Below are 21138 nucleotides of genomic sequence, written 5' to 3'. Positions count from 1 at the left end.
CAACTTTAAGTGAACTGTACATGCTTTTATCATTCCTGAAAGCTTGGACTTGTATAGTTCATAAAAAAAGGTAAATATTAACAATAAGTGAAAGACAATGGAAAATAAATTGTTGGCCTAGGAAATACTTACATAAATCATACGTGTTTGTAAATAATACATGTGTTTTCATGCTTGGCATGTGGTTTCATAAATGACTGTTAATAAATATCTATTTCCCAAAGAAGTTGGTTTCAAGTATTCTGGAAGACGGAAGATAACATATGCCAACTCAAACTAGCTGAATTTAAAAGAATAACAGAAGCATTATTATAAATTTTACAGTGATTCAAAAGCCTAATTTGGCACAGAATTCTAGGGAGATAATTAAAAAAGAGAAAAATACAATCGCTGTAAGTCATTATGTCGAGGGGTCTGAATCATTCAGTTACAGGAGCAAATCAGAAGTTAGTCTTATTTCAAGACTTCCTTTCAAAAATGCTGTTTCATGCCACCGTTTATCTCTGCTTACAGCTTGTGTAGCATTCTTCTGAGTTCCCAAGTTCACCACAGCTATTTATCAATCCCTGATAGCAAGTGGGCTGCTTTAACAGTTTCTGCTGTTAAAAATAACTTCCACGTAGCAGACATGATAACGCAGAGGTGAGCTATCAGAGAAGGCCTGGGGGAGATGCTGACCATAGATCTGAAACATGCTCTCGAGCTTGCAGGGTATATTTTGCAAACATAAGACAGCAGAGAGGGTGGAAGGAAAAAGCTCCAGCTCTCAGAGAGCCTGATTCTTGCTACCAAAGCACACTGCTACTTCAAGTGTATGGCGTGATTTGTAAAAGCAACCCATTGTACTTGAAACATACCTCTTAATGTTTTCAAAATGTCAGTGGCTCCATAAACATGCAAAAAAGTCCGAGCTTTGTACAACAAGAAGCAAAAGGATGAACTAATTAACTGCTCTCATTCAGCACAAAAACTATTTATATTATAAAGCAATCAGAATAAATCATTGAAAGTCTTACGCAGTAAACTTTTAAACCAAGATTCTTAAATGATACATAAAACAAGTACATCTTGTCTCTTTGCTACATAATTCTCTACTTAATTTTGGAAACCGTGATGTGTAGCTCAAGATATTTTGGAAGAAAATTAAGAATTCTTCATGATAAAAGCAGCACTTCACAGACGTTGTAATTGCAGGCTTTGAATTAGAAATTTTTTTTTTCATTTATATGAAATAGTCATCATTGCATATCTGGATTAAACTTTTTTAATTACTATCTCACCTCCTTTACTCACTGAATCAACAGCACAGCACTTTATTGTCTAACTATTCAGACTGTAATGATGCATCCTTTTAATATAACAACAGAGCAGACAAAATCATCTCTCTTCAATATTCATTTCTTAAAGGACAAATTTCTTGACCTTACTCTATTCCAAACATCTCATGTATCTAGACAACCAGTTTGTATGTACTCTTGCTGAACCACAGCAGCATAATGGCTTATAAACGGGATGTGTTTGTCTGAAAAGCAAAAGATAGACTTTGAGAAGTATAGTACTTAAGAGCCAGAGCTATTTTGCTCCGGAAGCTACTTAAATTCTTTTGACAGTTACTCAATAAATAACTTAATTATTACACCCTAATAGACTCAAATAGAACTATTTGAAGATTGTGATTGAGAGAACATTTCACCAGAGCCAGACAAATTAATTCTAAAGACAAAAATATCCTGCTGTTCAACTTCAGTAGCTACTGTATTCATTTTATTTCATGCTGATACTGTGTAAAAAACCATAATTACAGCATCAATCATGTCTCTACTAGGAGTCCTGCAATGCTAGTGATGTTTAAAGATTTTTTTTTAAATGTTGTTTAAACTGTGAAGTACACAAAACAAGTGAAATCGCTGTCTTTCTAAGTACATACTTCAACAATTTGTCCTGTCTCTGCTCATAGGAACATGGAAATACTCCAGGATTTAGACAATAAGGTCCTTCAAGCCAGTTTTCATTGACCTTTAAGTTGACATCATTTGCTCTCAACAACCACTAAAAGGACAAAAGTGAGGACATATTAAATAGGCTTCTTTTTATGGCACATCCTACTCAACTTCCACTTTAATGAAGAAGTCATTTCTGGAAACAGACACTATCTTCCCATTGTACAGCTGACCTCCACAACAGAAAAAGGACTGAAGACAAGTTCATGTCCCAGTGATACAACAGCTCTTCATGCAGAGAGCTGTAGTGCTAAGAGGCAAAATTCAGAAAGGAAGGCAGGGTAATGTAGAAAGAACGCAAGTTAAATTTGTTATAATAGATTATCAGTGAGTTTCCAGGCATAAACAGGGCTGGTTTATCCATGATTGAGCTACCTGCAAATCACATTCAGTGACATCTCTGAAACCACATCTATAGGGCACAGAATCGCAATGTCACCAAGGTTGGATGGAACCTCGGAAGATCTTCCAGTCCAAGTGCTCTCAGCTAGAGCAGTTATTTTGCCTTGGATTCCTCTGGGGTAAAAATGTGGTATAGGGCATGAATTTTCCTCAGTTTTTAGCAGGGAGTGTTAGTGGTAAAATGAAAATATCTAGTCTAGCAGAGTTTGCTTCTCACTTACGAATTTTCTGAATTCTGCATGCAAGAAAATGAAGTTTTAATTACAAAAACTGTATGGAGACCTTCTTGTTTCTGAAATACTGTTGATACAAAGACAATGCTTTGGCAGCCTTCACTCTGCATTTCGTCTACTCCATAAATTCCTCACTACCAAATCTTTTCAGTTAGAAGTCTAGATTTTTATCATTAACCATAAAGCAGCTTGTTTATGCACAGACTAATTCATAGTTAGAAATCCTGGCACATTATTCTATTTCACTTCTGCATGAAAGTGGACTCCATTGTTCCACCATCACGACTGAGAAGCCAGGCTTTGGTGGCTGCTGGGAAACACAAGAAACCTTCCAAGACAGGAATTTTCAGGGCCCTGAGTCAGTGCTTTACAGTGACACAGTTTCTCTGTTGACAGTTCATCCTATCACAGAACTGACTTCTCAGCAATTTGTTTTCCCACATGAAAATATAAGATTATAAACTGATAAGCAGAATAAATAAATCACTGTTCAGTGACGCTGTGAGTAGTTTGGTATTAATTAATTCTCACTATAAGAAGCAAGTCTGTTTGGGTCATTTCCCTTTCGTTGTTATTTTAGTGTTCGGGATCACTCAATAACTAGATCATAGAATCATAGAATCATCAAGGTTGGAAAAAACCTCCAGGATCATCCAGTTCAACTGTCCGTCTACCACCAATATTCCTCCAGTCAAACATGCCTCTTAGTACAACATCGAAATTTTTCTTGGGCATCTCCAGGGACAGTAATTCAACTAGCTCCCTGAACAGCCCATCCCAGCAGCCTGACCACTTTTTCAGAGAACAAATTTTTCCAAATATCCAACCTGAATCTCTCCTGGCACAAGCTGGAGCCATTCCCTCTAGTTCTACCACTAGTTACCTGGGAGAAGAGGCCAAACCCCACTTTGCCACAGTCTTCTTTCAGGCAATTGTAGAGAGCAGTAAAGTGTCCCCTGAGCCTCCTCTTCTCCAGACTCAACAATCCCAGCTCCCTCAGACAATCCCCATAAGACTTGTGCTCCAGACCCCTCACCAGCTTCATTTCCCTTCTCTGGACACGCTCCAGGGCCTCAGTACTGCACCTCAGTACTTGAGATGCAGCCTCACCAGAGATGAATATAGAGGGACAAGCTCTTCCCTGCTCCTGCTGGCAACACTAAACATAGATAACATCAGTTAAGTAATTCTTACAAACTTAAAAACTGAAGTAGCTTCAACAATGTTTTATTCAGACTACTGTCTGACCATGCATACCCATAATAACATTCTAAAAATCAGAGCTGCGGATGACTACTTTCCAAATTAAACAAGATTGTCTGATTTGTATTTGAACACAAGTCTTTAAAATGGGTACAGTAATTGAAATCTTGTAGTTTAGAGTCTTAATTAAAATCTGAGTAATTTTTAAACACAGATGTTAAACTAAAATATTTTAGAAGATTCAATGGAATATTGCAAGAATAGGTCAAAATAAAGATCACTTTAGCTCTAACTCCAAAAATATGCTGTGGTAGTATATCCTTAGCATACAGATGGATCAGTTGCACATTCTTCAAATATCTACTTCTGACTGTTTTCTTTTGACATCTAGATTTTAGCCATTTTTTTCAATTACTGCATTGACATTTGCTACAATATTTTCCATCATTTTATGTCCATATTTTCCACTATCGAAACCATAGTTTTAAAACAGTAAAATGCAAACAACCTGGCTAGCACTAGTTCTGCTAGTATTTCCTATTACATTTTTAACATGCATGAATATACAAGCCAGACATACATCTTAGGACTCTGTCCAACAAAATCTTTACATGAGGAAAAAAACTGTATGTCCCACTGTATCTCAGACACAAAAATTGAGAGGCATACGTGACTATTTTTAAGAGTATGTTATCTGATGTTAACAAAATTGCAACAAACAAGTTCTTACCTGAAAGTCAATCCCAAAAGAAATGAGTCTTTAAATCTTACCAGTAAAAAACAGGAAATGTATATTTATATTTTCTACTTAATGTATATTTAATTCTACCCAAAAATATTTATTTCTACCCTAAAACATTCATCTCTTGCCTTTTCAGAAGTTCCTTACCAGGAGAGGCATATGGCTGTCTCAAAAACTGCATGAAAAGATCTTCAAAACTGATAAACATAACATATAACATAATAAATATAATATAAATATAAACACAGGATGTATTAAACACACAATCTCATTATCATGATCTTGAAGGCTGACAATTGTTATGCCTTCTTTTTACTTTAAATTGTCTGTTTTAAGATCTATTTATAAGGCTTCTAGTCAGAGATAGAACACTCTGATTTCAGCATATCCAAGTTACTTAAGAGCTGGAGGCTTTTACTTTCTGTTTTTGACTTCGCCAAATACAAGACTATTTTTAAAGTTACAGTATCTTGTATTCAAAATGCAACAACAGGAGCATGCTGGACTGCTGAGTAATGAGAACATAACAAACAGAGAAGCTGCTGAGTAGGTAAATGGGGGATTTGGGTGGTGCTGAAGGACGTGCAGCAAATGTACAGAAAACAAGAGCTGGAGAATTTCCATTGTAAGCAGTGAGCTAATAAAAGCATTGTAATGTTTCTAAGTCACTGGCATTGTCTCATCTGAAATACTACTGGCACCTCATTTTGCAACATAAAAAGACAGTAATGGGAATTAGTGGAAATGTGGAGAAAGTTCTCTGCACATTGCCAGAGGGTGGGATACCTCTTTCTCTGCAAAGACCTCAGTGTAAAAGAACATACTGAATGCTTATCCATCACCTGTAGTAGATCTTTGCTACATGCTCATGTTGCCTATATTTTGTAAACACATGCAGTAATATCATTTCTTCTTTTATCCCACTGATAGCTAGAGTAGCTCTTCTACAACATAGTCCTAGGAAGGGAGAAAGAAGCACGCACATTGCTCTCAGTGCTTCTCAAGCAATAAGTTGCAAGTTTAAACACCACACAAATGAATGTGTGAGGGCACTCTTCACATCTCCAAGAACAGCTACAGAAATGTAGAAGATCTTCTGTAAGTGTTCTTCTATGCATAAATGCACTCTACTAAGCAATTCTGCATTATACGTTCAAGAGGGTTTCAGAGTACCCACTTCTATGTATTCTGAAGGACCGTCATCTACAATTCTGTAACTCCTCTGCAACAGTAAGTTCAACGAAAATGTTAAATAGTCCTTAGTACAGGTATCTACTACATACAGCAAAGATGCCACGGAGACATTGTAGCATAGATGTTCAAGAAACAACATACTGATAGAAAGAATTTTCATATTAACTACTTTGTAACATCTGTACAGTTGTTATTCCTTTCTGTAAGTCCATTTGATGCCTCAATGCAGCACAAAGTAATACATGTAAACTAAAACGATCTGTTCTGCCAAACTAAAAGGCTAAGCATGCCTAACACTTCAATATCAACAAAAGTCTTAATAAGTAAGCTGTGCATTATCCTCCTTTTCCAATGTCTTTTAATAAAAAAATAGGCTTCCCCACACACACAGTTAAGTAATACCTGACTTCATAGTTCCTGTCTGTATTTAGCTGCACTGAAATGCCTCATGTCTCACAGCAGATCAATTGCATTGCTCTAGAGAGAAGCCTAAGAGCAAAATAGCATAAGTCATAGGTGATGGTATGGTGGCCAGAGCTGTGGAACAAAATGTGGTAGAAATATGTCATTACTAAGTATATTTCTGAAGATTGAAATTAACATGTTATTTCCCTGAAAGCCCTTCCAAACAGAGTTAAGGACGCTTTGGTGCAAAGCTGATACTGAAGACCACCAAACGCCAAAAAAGTTCACGTCTTCAAGAGAAGGAGTTTATATTCCCAAACCAAAATTATTACCTTCTTTATGATGAGGCTACCAGTATGAGCAATCTCTCTCTTTCTGTCTTTAAGGATCTGACTTTACTAGGGCCACACTCACAAAGGCATTAACAGACTCCAGATATGAGCATCTGATAATTCATGTTACTGTTTCAAAAACAGATGAAAAAAATCTTGGACTGTTCTGTTTGTTGATGGTGTACAACCACAGTTTTCTGTGTTGTCCTAAATGTTCTAGGACAGTAGAGTACCTGTCTACTGATATTCAGGCTATGCTTACCTGTAGGTCATAACTTCAGGACTGTCCATGGTGACTCAGTCCAGAAAGGAAGCAACGGTATCTACCATTCTGCACAACAGGAAAAGATAAAGTAGCATCCCTCTGCAGACATTACATGAGATCTTCCACCAGAGAAGATATTTGTTAATGCAAGTCAGAAGAGATCCTTACTAAGTCCAGACACAGGATTCCAGGCATACTATGAGATTCAGATAACAGAAGTGGTTCTATGAAGACAGATGATAGGAAATTCCTACAGTTTGTATTAACTATAAGCACTGAGTCAGGTGAGATCTCTAGTTGTCTGTGTCTGATGAAGAGAGTTTGTATGTACATGATCCTCTTCAGATTGACTAAGAGTTGTTTTGCTGGATGACAGGTTTCAAAGGAAGACATTGGTATTTCTTGCAGTCTTAAGTGTGTAACAGTCAAGGATAACTCTTCTGGAAGATTCCTTGATGACTTCAAGAGATAGGACTATTTGCTGGGAACAGAAGTATTTCTGTTGGAATAAATATCTGGACTGGGACGTAAGCATCCTGAAGACCAAGAACCATTCTTCAGTCCTCCTTGTGGACTAAACAAATCAATAGCACTAGAACTGAGTTTGTATTTTTGAATAAAAGACTAAGACCCCTTATATGTAAAAGCCTATTTTTAGCATACATTTCTTATAAGTAAAATGATAAATATAAAATTAAGAAATAAAAATAATTATAAAAGTACTGATAACAAAAAATCATCTAATAGCCAATTATTACTCAACATCCAACTACATTTGTATTTCCTCCTGAAACAACTATTAAAAAGGGTCCCTAAAAAGGGACAGAAAATGAAGCTTGAGTGTTGCCAATTCTAAAAAAAAAAAAACCAACAACAACAAAGCCATGCAAACTATACAGTCCCAGGGAGAACTGTCAGAAAACTTCCATGAGATGTCAGGCTGATATGTTTCATGTTTGCTCAGAGCTTGATAGCCTGTCCTTGAAAAAGTGTTGATCTAAGGAAAGTTACGGCTCCCTTATTGAAGCAAGCGGCTCTTGAAAAATTTGCTTCAGGGCCAAACGATGTTGACAGTTAGGGCACTGTATAAATCTGGCAGATTGACAGAGGCTGTTTCACTAAAAGAAAAATGTGGTCGATAAATATCAGAGTAGGACAGAGCCAGTAAGTAGATCTCTTCCTTACAGTATTACCTGATGAATTAGTTAGCTCATAAGACTTTGGCCAACTTGAGGCATAAAACTAAATAAAATTACTGTACATTTTATTAAGGAATGTAGTACTTTGGGAAATCTGGAAGCTTATAACCAGAAGACTGTATTGTGGGTTGGCACAAAGTCAAAAAATCCCTAAAGGTTCAGGGAAAAAGAAAAAGGAAGATACTGAAGGGGAACATGGTTATATATTGATGCACATACTAATTATAAATAGGAAAGTATTACTTGTTGAAAGAAAACCGCTGTTTTAAAAAGGCAGTCATATATCTATAGTGAATTTGTTGATATACAGCGTAACTTTTTATACAGTATTGGCACTAGGGAGAAAAGATTAGTCAGAGAGATGTACGCTATATTTCTGCCCAGTTTCCTGCATACAGGTCTGCATAATGACTCTTTTAACAACCCAAATGAGAAGGGTTTAACAATCACCACATTAAAAATTGTCACACAAACTGTCCTTCCTATATGGTGAAAAGCATCACTAAGGAAATTCCCTGTTTCTGAATAGTCTTTTAGTAGGATGCACAGAGAGGAAGATAATCATAATATGTAAAAATCCATAGAAGTGCAAGTTTCCACTGGCTCTGAGTTCAGATGTCCTTGAAAGGAAAAATTTGAATCCTTCAAATTTATGGAGGAGAGGGAAATTTCTACTCTAATCTTTCATGAGAGGTGATGGAAAAGTGTTAAATACAACACTACAAATTAAATGAGATCAGGAATCCCTTGGAAATGTCCAGGATTTTGAGAAAGATGTGGACAGGGAAAAATGTAAGGCCAGTACCTTCGTTCTGGCACCCTTGAAGAGAAACCTCCAAGGATGGTGTTATAGAGGATCCCTGAAGCTTTCTCAGAAAATTGTAAAGAGGGAAAAGAAAATGATCCAGCACTGACTGCTGCCAAACATTTTGAGAGTCATGTTTTGAGTAGCGCTGGCCTCATTTCCTCCTACTCATGGCCCAGATGTTCTCCCTCCAGAAAAAACAGAGCAATGCACCATCAAGAGGTACAAACTTAGGCTGAAAGCCAAAAATTCCATGCTTGTGATGTGTTTTGGGACAAAGTTTCTTTTATGATCGTGATGAGAATTCCCAAGATTACCTGCATAAAAAATCATCTACACAGCTTGAGAGTAGGAAGAAACTAACAACAATGAAAGCTTCAGCACGTACAAGACTAAATAAAAGACTACCTCTAAGTGTGACTTCTGTAAATCCCATCCATCCACTATAGCTGTAGGTAAAGTGTACATGCAAGCACTATGTGCATAGAAAAAACACCACACAGAGGATATTTCATAATATTAGATCAGGACTATATATTTTCAGTTTAGCATCAGTTATCATTCATGATTCTGTTCTAAGGTAAAAATTTAATAAAAAGAGAAAAATTCACAAGATGACTAAATGGTGAAAACTATTGTCAACATATTATGAAAAGTCATGAATTTTATGCAGTTCAAGAGAGATCAGATGGCTACATACATATAACCTGAAGCATATCCTAATATTTTCAAAATCAAGGTACAACTATTTTCATTCATCTGTTTCTTAGACTCAGATACTGGCATAGTATTTACATAGCACTCTTAAGACCAAAATGAGGCCGACATCCTCTGTGCAAAGATTCTCACAATTCCCTCTGCAGAGTTACTGGCTGGTGCCAGACTGAGTAAAACACACCTTGTGCACAATCTCGTGTAGTATACTTCTATAAGACAGTCTAAGAGAAGAGAGGAATTCAACATTCTCATTGTGTGCTAATTCTCTTTTGTCAGCTTTTCAGAGTATGGCAAAATGTTACACTGGGAGAATCTACTAATCTTACTTTTGAGTTGAGGAAGCAACAGAATACTAAGCTAAGTTTTAGCTTGATGAAGGTAACAGAGAAGACCAGGACTGTGCCAAAGAGTAGAATTACAGGGTGTCATGAAGGCGTTACAATGCTTTAATTTAGTGGAAATAGTGTTCCAAAAGAAAAAAAATAAAAAATAAAAAAAGAAAGGAAAGCTGTCTGGAAAATGTCAACAGTTGTCATTCTCAGAAGAGACAAAAGTGAAAATGACAAACCAATATTTACTTCAAAAGTGCCCTGTGACGGACTGCAATTATCATTACTGGTGGACACTTGAAGCCAATAACGGAAAGACTGTATAAAATTAGAAGAAGTCCTACAGCCCTGTTAATTATCTGTTGTAACGTTACAGAACATCTTGCCATCTGGCCTGTATTGTTAACACATACAGCCCATACCAGTACTTGCTGGAGAATGGAACTCCAGTGCATTATTTTCTAATAAGGATCTTGCTTTTGATATGTCTTTGTAACAACATATTTCAGTTTCAGAGACTACCCTAAATATTCAGCCACGCTCAGTTCAATTAATAAAAAAGAATTCTTAAATGGCTTTGTAACATTATATAATTTTAATACAATTTTACGCTATAGAAGTATTGATTTTTACAAAGTGAAGGTACTACTAAGATAATTATTCAGAGTAACAATCAGATTAATAATGGCTCAAAATATAATTCTGTTTTGCCTAGGAAAAACAATCTAGATGCCCAGAAAAATCCATGGGGCAGTTATACTGTTGAAGATGTTATGTTAAATGAATCCAGAATTTCTGGTCTCAATCAAGAAAATAGCACATATCTGAGCATGAAACAGGCATTCCTGAGGAAGCTCCAGGAACTGAACTTTATTGGCTCTTGTGATCCAGAAGAACTTCACAGGTTTTTGGCCTCCTGTAAGTCAAGTCTCATTTTTGAAGAGACTTGGATTTCAGAGGCGTCCATTCAAAGGAATTAACAAAAAAATAAAATTAAGTCTCCAGTGAAAACCTCATTAAAAACTGTGATAAAAATTATTAAATGCACTGCAAGACTCAACCTTGTTCTGGCAAATACACTGCAGCTCTGCCGCCAAGTTCTAAAATTTTGTAAGCTCTGTCACAGGAGACAAATATTTCCATCTTCTCTAGTTCCATTTCCTCATTAAAAAAAAAATACACTATCCTGCAGCTGAGAATCTCCATGTGTTTGGTAAACATTAGTATATCAATGAAAAAAGAACTCATCCAATAGAGTACATCTGTAAATGCATACAATAAATGTAAAAGGATACATTCCATTTGAGAAATATGAAGAAAGAAATCAATCTCAAATTTGTATGTGCTGGATCAATCAAACACTCCAATACAGTGTCAAACAAGTACAACATCAGCATTTATAAGCTAAATATTTGACATACCAAATTGTTCTTTGAAATATGGGTACTAACAACTACCAATAACATTCCAGCTGTTCTTTAAAAATATGAAAAGAGCTAAACCAAACATATTTTTTAAATACTTATTAAAAGTCAATTCAAAGTGTAATCTTGATTAGACCTGGAGAGAATAAGAAATTTAGATTTCCTTTTTCTAGTCATATGAGTAAGGAAAATAAAAAAAAAGGGCAATGGTGAATGAATTATTAGAAAAGAAAACCTCTGTGAAAAGAATTTATTGAACAATTACCTAGAAGTTGCAGAACATCTGATTATATATATATGTAATGAGGAAAAAAGGAAAAAAAATTAAGCTCAGGCTGACATACTTTGCCTCTTATGTGACGGCATCTGAGTATTCAATATGCAGCATCAATTTCAATTTAGGTACTTTTAAAATTGCCCCCAGTCAGTTTAACAGCACATGACTGCCTCAGCACATTACTCCGGAGGGGCTCTGACATGCCTGTGTGGCTGCAATTGTTACCAGGTCTAGCTCTTCCTATATTCTTTCTATATTTGAAATGACTTTTCCTTCTAGGAATGGAAATACATAAAGAACCATCTAACATTTTATCAACATCCCAAGTCTTCAACATAGCAATACTTGCCAATTTTTCCTCCCCTCTCTGAACACTGAGTTTGCACAAGAATCCGAAACTCCTGGGTGTTCTCTCAACTATATAAAAAATTGATTTTGAACTCTTAGAGGAAATTTCCATTGAACTTTCCCATATTTATATTTTCTGGATGAATAAAGCAACTGAAAATATTGCTGTATTTTAGAAAACTGATCATGGAAATAAATTATTGCTTGGTGAGTTCAGCAAAAGTTGTATCATGTGCATGCTTTGTTCAATTAAAGAACGTTTTACTTAAATGAAAGGTAGAAACTCTTGACCAGAAAGTTACCTCATAGGGATTCTGAGATACTCCACTACATTCCCAGCATAAGCCTTTAAAACATTTATCTGTACATTTTTTAAATCCCTATATATGCCTACAGTATATCAAACAGAGTGGGGAGAATTCTTACAGAGGTCTGCATTCCTTCACTGACCACCCCATAGGAACCTCATCTTCCCTCATCTTCTTCAGTTGTTAGAGACTGGCTGTCAGACCTGTTGGTTTCTAGAACAATGCTTGCTCATTATTCAGATGGATTGATTATACTGATGAAGCTGAATATCCACAGTGAGTAATGTAATTCTGAGTAGAATTTTAATTTTTTTTACAAACAAGTGTCAGTTATCCAGATGAGCATCAAACCAGCAAATGGAGTTACTCTGCAGCTGGTTTTCTTGAGAAATATTGCTTAATCACACATTCAGCTAACCAGCCAAGAATGTTCATTCTACAATTGCAAAATACTGATTCAGGATGAAAAACATCTCATCTTAGCCACAGTGTCCTTCTGTAACTCTAAGTACATCTTTGTGAGCCGATATAGTTGTCTAAAAACACGCAAGGGAGGCACAAATGATGATCTCAGTCACTGATCCCACTAGACACATATCTTTAAACTATTTTTCCTTAACTCCTTGACTGAATACATAACTTGTGAAGCAGGAATTTTAAGCTCATTTCACAACACAACACACAGAGATCCAACCAAATATAGAAAAACTTACAGATTTAAACTGGATATTAACATATTACCTAGCAATTTTCAGTGTTATAAGAATATAAATGTAAGAATATCATTATTAAAGAAGACTAAATTGCTTATCTTTCATTCTTTTCTTCCTTTTGTATGCTAACTGAAATGTCCATTTATTGTTCTTTGCAAATTCAACTTACAGAGGGTGCTATTTATGAGGGAGGTCAATATGTAACACTTAATACTAAATGAGCTATACTCTAGAAAATAGTTTCAAGCCAAAAAAAGCTGATTGCTTTTCACAGTCAGCTTTGGAATACTTTACAGCAAGCTTTATCTTAGGGGGAAAGAAAAAAGAAAAAAAAAAGAAAAAAGAAAAAAATCTCTGTAACAGAATGCAGTGGAAGATGACAAAACATAGGTATTTCTTAAGTAGCAAAGAATCTGCCAAAGGGGACACTTTACAGACTTTTCTTCTGAGACCTCTGATGAACACTGGAATCAGTTGAGTGCTTGGGGAATGTAAGAGTAGGAAGTAAGCCACCGTGAACACAACTATTGGGAATTTGCAGAGGAACAGTAAACATCCGACTTGGCTGACGATCTTCTTTCTTAACAAAAAAATAACAACAAATTTTATGAGGCTCTTATGAGATTCAGAAGACTGTAGATGTTTTTCAGCCATCTTTACTTAAATGAGTCACTAGAACACTTATTTGAAAGTGGTGAGGCAATCCAGCAGGACTAGATACAAAACAGATTTTTATAAATATCTTTCACATCTCCAAAAACAGTCAGACATAAAAAACAAAGCTCACATGTAGCTGGGATGGTAGCAGTAGACGGTTGGATACAGCCAAGGCTGATTTCAGTAGCTCAAGAATACAACTGAATACCAAAAGGCGTGTCATTGAAACGTTACTTAATGTTGTTTCAAACATCATTCATTCATTAGCAGCTGAACTGCAGTGAAAAAATATCAAATAGCAAATAGTGGGTTGTTCTATAAGTCATATAGGGTTTTTTTTAGGCTGAAAGGTTCAGGAAACTGTGTAAGTAGTCTGAAGTAGTGAAATAGTTTAAGTGGTGAATTTGCTAATTTTCACTAAGGAATTTCTATATTTTTTAGAGAAAAATCTTTCCAGTGTTGGTAAATAAAGTCATACTTTTAAGAACACACAAATATTAGGACACTTAAACAGCACCTATACCTTGCTCTCTCATCAGTCACTGTTTGGAATATTTAAATACATTACCAGAATCTAATTCCACTACTCATATGCCAGCTTACAGTTTTTTGTTTTTGTTTTTGTTTTTAAACAGAACACAGGAAAATCCATGGGGAACACAGCAACTTCATGCAATGTTACATGTACTGGTAGTTTTATACTGCAGTCATTTGCTGGGTTGAGAGAATTCAGCTTGCTTTTTCCCAAGAGTGAACAGTACCTGTACAACTGCTACTATGCTTTGCATTGTGATCCAGCTTTTTGTGCGATATCCTATATGGCAAGTGATATCAAAACAGTGACAGCTGAGGCAAAGATTTAATTTACAGACAAATTTAGCACTTTCTGGAAGGTCAATAAAGTCACCATGGTGATAATACTGATGAGAAAAAAGATGACTTATCTTGCTAGGCGAGGCACCTAAAAGCCACAGGTTTAAGCAAGCATTCTTGAGGTATTTTTGAACTTTTTTTCTGTCTATAGAAGTGGGAATTTTTGTATTGTGTAATTGGCCAGATGGCCATGAGTCATTCAGTCACAAGGCCAAAATGATTTTTACATTAACAACAAAACCTTGAAGCCCTAAGCCTTGTACCTCAAATACCTCCTGCTGAAGACAGTGTCAGCAGCCATTCATTCCTTTAGTCTCACAAATCTCTTGTTTTTGATCAATGTAAAAAAAAAATAAAAAATGACTGATGTAAGAAATTCCATTTCTGTTAACAGAACTATGCACATATTGCTCATTTATCTCTTCTTTTGCTGGAAAATAGAACAGAATGCTCCAAGGTATTGCTCCATTTTGTATTTGGAGCAGAGATGCAGCATTGTTCACACTTCCAAGCCTCAGGAACTGTTTCTGACTGAAGCAAAAACATTGCCTTCACTATAGAGATTACCAACTCCTAAAGTCTCTGAAGTCTGGATGCACTGCTGGTACACACAACATTCTCAAATAGCAACCACCATAAATCTCAGACTCTGTGAGATGATGTTCAAGAGGCAAAGTTAAACAGAATCTGACAGAAATTACATCTCTTTCATACTACTTCCCCATCACTCTGAATACAGATGCCATATACAGAATAAAAGTACTCCAGTAGCCTATGAAACCACAAATTATCAGGCAGTGAGACAGGTGCTTTGAGGATTATTGATTATTTCTATGATGTCCATATGAACACACTCAACAAACCCTTAGATTGTATACATTCTATTTTCATATATGTAGAACACCTGTAATGTAATTATATAGGTAAAAGCCAACACCCTTAAGGTTGATAAAACAAATATAAGACAAAGGATCCACTCTTTTATAGTGTTCTAACATGCAGCTTGGATTGCAAGAAAGTTAAATTAAGTTAATGAGATCAAAAATGCATTCATGTTTAACACAATTAAAACAAGCACTTACCTTCTTAATGCAACACAAATGATTGTTTAATGTAGACCAAAAGTTTAATTTGATTTATCTCAACTATTACAGTTTTGGCTTACACTCAGCAATGTTAGAACCCCCCATGCAAAAATCTGCCAAGAAGAAAATAAGATACAATTACTTTTATTTGAAACTTACATACCGTGGCCTCCGAAATGCTAAACCGTAATGCTGGCAAGCCAGTCCCACAGTGGGAGTATAAACAATAGGCATGAACTTTTCAATGTCAGAAGTCAGCACTTTATAGAAAAGCTTTTCATTTCGATCCTGAAGACTCATTAGTAGAATATATCTGTGGAGAATTAAATATAATTAGGCAGGCATCGAGTGAATATATGAAGTGAATTCAGAAACAAAAAGAACTAGATAATTAGTTCAAGCTATGTTTGTACTGAAACAGCCCCTTAGCTTCCTGTCTAGAATATTTAAATTCCTCTTTGTCTTAACAACAATACTATTTCAGACATAAAGGATAACTAACTGGTTGAGACAGAGAGAAGCTGAAAAGATCACAATGTTGGTATATTCTACACCATCAGGAAGATAAACCTGAGCTGATCCAGGTATAAAACATTACACTGCAAGATAATTTTCAGTCTGTCAGAACCTAAACCATACATATCAACTATTTCATTTGAAATTACATAGTTATTAAAAGAAAAATTAAACAAAATTACTCACTTGCGGGAAAAAAAAAAACTAGAAAATATAGCATTTTCTTCTCTTGCTTTCATAGCAAATTCTCCCAAACCCAGATGAATACTTCAAATAAATACTTTACCAGTATGCTAAAGGACAAAGCTTTCAAAAAACAAAGCTGACATATATCTTTCAACAGTGAATTTTATCTTTGTAATGAAATCTACAATCTTTTCTTTGTCTCCTAACAGAAATAAATTTTGGATTGCATTTGAGGAAGTTTTATATTTATGTAAAAAGGAATTCCAAGTTAAAACATCAGAAAAATGAGAGTGAAAAAAAATATCCTGGTCTACTTTTGACTACTGTCACTCTACTGCTGAATAAATACTGAATTACTCATGATCCCAGCCAGGATCACTGAGTATGACACTGCAAATGAGAGTCTTCATTTCTAGCCACTTCAAGTTATACAATTATTTCTCAGGTATGAGCCTGGTCAGTTCATGAACACTTGATATTTTGGAATCTGATGAGCCTAAGTAATTTAGCAAATATTCAGCTGTTTTGTTAAAGCTTAGCTTTGTCCATCAGTTAAAGAAGCATTCAACAAGCCCAGTACAAATGGTCAGTGCAGCCCCTTTGGCAAGGGGAGACTGCAGTGATGTGGCAGGAGTGAGAGGCAAACCAGTTAAATCCCTTGTGTTACAAAGGGTGTTCTAGCCTCCATACAGACAAAGATTTTGAAACCAAAATGTTGAACATGTACTCTAAATACCACCATCATGAGATATCCCAGACTATCTTCACTTCTACGTGGAACTTTTGAATGTTCTCCAGAGTTAAATTATACCCTACACTTGTAGTTCTCAGCTACAAATACAAATATACTAATTTTCCCTCATATTAGTACATTTCCTTACAATCTTTAATTTTCCTAGCACTTTATCATGATACAGAATGTCTTTCAACCTCCTTGTATTCCTGGAGCACATTCTTTATTAAAACCTTTCAGCTGAGAACAATTATTCCAGCATTTACCTTGAAATTCAAGCTCCTTTACATACAACTGCAAATGTATTTGAGGGCATTTGTTTGCTTCTAGAGGATCTCAAAGTGGTGTGAGAAACTATCAGATGCTGTCAGGTCTGCTCTGTACCAGAGACTACAACCATTCATGCAAGCCAGGTGATTATATTTTGAATAAGTTGCCAGTATATTTTTTCTCCTTTTTACTAATTTTACTTAAAATGAGAAGCAGCTATTTAAAACATCAAAATACCATTTCATTGCCCTTTCTTATTACTCAGACCAGCCCTGGATTTTAAATGCTGTAAAGAAATATTTTACAGAGTAAATTAAAAGGTTTTAAAAAAGCTTTTTCAAGGGCTTCCACTCTTTAGTTTGTTAAAATTCTCCATTCTGTTTTTTCTGTCCTTGGGCAATAAATCAGGATTTGATTTTCTTATTTGTATTAATTATGCCACTTTCATACTTGGGATATGGTTAAAAAAATTACAACGATAATAATAGCACAATAAATAAAATCATATTTTAATGTATTGCATATTTGGCCATAACCATATCAGCATAATAGATACTATCATCAGAAAAAAAAATATTTCTAGATAAGAGCAGTTTTGATCAGAAGGCTGATTTTCAGTGATGGGTATAAAATATCTTCTCAAACTACTTTCTTATGAGTTTCAGCTTTCTGAGAAATTCCTTTTAAGAAGGAAAACCAAAAATCTCTCATCTTCAATGTGGTGCTGGTTATAAGGCATTAGACAACAACTATGCATCTCTTAGTAAAATCCAAGTAATCTACAGAATTAAAACCATGAAACAGTTTTCAGCATTGTGTTTTAAAAAAGATACATTTAAAATGCAGTATTTCATGGAATCTTTTACTAAAGACCACATGTAATTAAAAACATAGTGAAAACAAGCAATAAAATGTGGAGAATGATCATCTGTGCTATAAAAAGGGAGAAAAATACTATCTGTTCTCATACAAGGAGTCTTGAACAAAGATTTCAGAGAAAAGGTTCAGAAGTAGAAAACCAAGAACTGGCAAGGAAGGCAGTAGAGACTGCCAAGTATTCACATTTTTCCTATGTCATTCTGCTTCCTTGACTTTTCCTTGCCTAAGAACTTGTAGTGCTAGATTGCTGTTTGACTGCTAAGAGAGGGGAGATTCAGGCTATATGTTAGGAAGAAATTTTTTACTCAGAGGGTGGTGAGGCACTGGCAAAGCTGCCCAGAGAGCGGTGGGTGCCCCATCCTTGGAGGCACTTGAAGCCAGGTTGGATGGACCTGGGCAGCCTGAGCTGGTGGGGGGCAGCCCTGCCCATGGCAGGGGGTCAGAACTGAGGGGGCTTAAACTCCCCTCCAATCTAAGCCACTCCATAGTTCTGATTCCATTTAAAATAGAATCAATTCCAGTAGCAACAAACAGATACCAACCAAATATCATCCAAAAACCAAAGGAAAACTGATATAGCTACTGGAAAATTAGACTATTTCTTAGGATAATTTACTGTACATGTGCCCTATTGACCATCATTTTACACATTAAAATGGAATTGTGGATCAAAAGCAAGCACATAAAAAACAATAGCATTTGTTTGCTCTTAGCTTGCAAGACATGAGAGTAAGTAAAGAAAACTTGGAAGAAATATATGTATATGTATAACTTGTATAACTTGTGTAAAGACACATACATTTCTTCAAATTAAAAATGTCAACACAGAAATGTTATTTAAAACAGTGAACTTAAAGAAAAAAAGTTACACAATATTCTCAGGAAAAAAATGATCCGATGGCCCCTCCCTTGATATTAGCATGTTCAGTAAAATTTTTACCAGTATAACTGTTTGGAGAAGGAAAAGCTCTGATGGAAGATATGTCTTACTAAGGGGCAAAGACTTCAGTGTCAGTACAGAGCAAAAATAAAGACAATTAGGAACATACGGGGAGAAAAATCAGATTACTTGCGGAATTCACTGCGGCTTTTCCACATTAAGTTAGAGGAGCAGAATTATTTTCTTTTATTGGCTTTTTTTTTTTTTTTTTTTTTTTTTTTGCTAAGCGTACCAGGCAGTATACTTGCTTCTGTTTCACATTCATCTTATATATGAACTTGTGGTATTTCAGAACACAGCAATTTCACACTGCAAGTCAGTAAAGGAATATCAGCCATACCAAAACATGTAATGCCGTGGTACTATCAGTTTTGCTCTATGAATTTGCACAAGCATGTTTTCCAATCAAAACTAGAGCAGGCTACAATCCTGCCAGTGTACAGCACTGTCTTACACAGCACACATTTAATCAGATAATACTCTTCTATCTAAAGTACTTAGTGGCATCTGGTACTGTCATATCCAAATGTACGTACATAATCTTTTGTACTGGGATGTAAAACATTCCAATACACAAACATGATCAAATCCTAGTTTTAGGAAGAAAACTATAGCATCCCTTTCTCTCTTCTCAATTACTGCTCTTATGGGAAGGAAGACTAGGTGCATGGTGGAAGTAATTTTTTGTCTAGAATTATTATCTTTGCCTTCTCTAGAAAGCAACAGATGCATGCTCTTACACGTGCTTGTCCTTTAACACCTTCCTGTATAGGGACCACTGAGACTGTCTTTCAATTTCCAATTAAAACAGTCAAAGTCTTCTGACAGTCTCCATCAGTGATAGGATTCAAGTAGTAACACAGGAGCGGGATCACATTTCCACCTCCTTTTAGTGTATTTCAACATGAATACGACTACAGGAGACCAGAATTAACATACAACCTTGGAGGACGGTATTTTTTTAATTCAAAAAATGGCTCTGAGCTCACACAAGTGTAGTGTGCATGTTTGCAGAGTATGGTGTCTACTGACACACTTCCAATAAAATTTGCAGACACTTGAATCATAAAAACAACTGCAAATCACATTTTGCACACACAAGCTTTTCACACTCAATTCACACAAACATCTTGTCTCTGAAAAGAAGCCCAAGTTCATAACCTGTAAAGGAAGCATCATCTGCATGCAAACACTCCCAAGTTTTCCATCAGTTTGCTTAGCCCAGAGCAGCGGAGCTGTAAAGAGGCCTAATGGCGGCCAAACACTCCTCACAGGGAGTGGAGGGCCAGCGCAGAACTCTGCTTTCTGGTGTCAGTGACAGGACAGGTTCTATGCTTCTATGAAATGTGCACCTATACATGTACCATTCAAGAGTTTTTATTTTGCTAAAAAATGAAGGAAACACCCCTACAATATAATTCATAGGATATTTCTTTATCACATTATAGCATGCCATGAAGAGTCAATTCAGACCTGCAGGGTGTTCACACAGAATACACATGTGATTTCTTAAAGAACGAATTTCATTCCAAAGGCACTTGTGGATTTATATATATTTTAATTTATATAATTTTAACTGCTTAAGTGCTTTAAGTTCTTAATTTTCCCAATTTTACATTGATCAATACTCTTCAATGCTTATTACATAGCTGCTATAGATCTGTTTTATCAGCTGAAGTTGTAAAGACCCTCTGAAGACTGCCAAGCTCATATTCCTGCATCAGGCAGGGTCGGTGAGAGCAGAGAAAAGCCTGGATTCATTTTTGCTCCCTGGCATCAGGTGTTTATGCACATTGATCAGGTATTCCTCAGACCTTCTCTCAACTTGAACTAAAAGACGTCTAGGTCTGGGCATGGGTATTGGCATGTGATAGTCTCTATAACCATGTGGTATTCATTCCCAGGCTGAGTCCAACCCAGGCCCTATACCACAGCTGGCAAATTATGTCACTGCACTACTGGAGGTAAGGAAGGAAGAGGCAATTTGGGACATGGAGACCAGATGTCTGCTTGCAGATGAGCTGCACTGAGCTCAGCTCTGTGGCGTCAAGCATGGTGACAGTTCCTAGCCCAGTTTATTGACCAGTATAAGCGTGGCCACAC

At 36.0% G+C, this 21138-nt stretch overlaps 1 protein-coding gene across 1 annotated transcript in view; it reads right to left on the bottom strand.

Moving 5' to 3' along the window:
- Window positions 1–21138, bottom strand: part of ME1 (malic enzyme 1) — a 157484-nt gene that overhangs the window by 93812 nt on the left and 42534 nt on the right. The window contains exon 3 of the mRNA NM_204303.2: window positions 15675–15824. Within this exon, the coding sequence (NP_989634.2) occupies window positions 15675–15824 (150 nt within the window). The remainder of the gene's footprint in view (window positions 1–15674; window positions 15825–21138) is intronic.

The sequence above is a fragment of the Gallus gallus genome, chromosome 3, assembly GCF_016699485.2.
Source record: "Gallus gallus isolate bGalGal1 chromosome 3, bGalGal1.mat.broiler.GRCg7b, whole genome shotgun sequence".
Classification (NCBI taxonomy): domain Eukaryota; kingdom Metazoa; phylum Chordata; class Aves; order Galliformes; family Phasianidae; genus Gallus; species Gallus gallus.
This window is presented reverse-complemented; position numbering and strand designations above follow the sequence as displayed.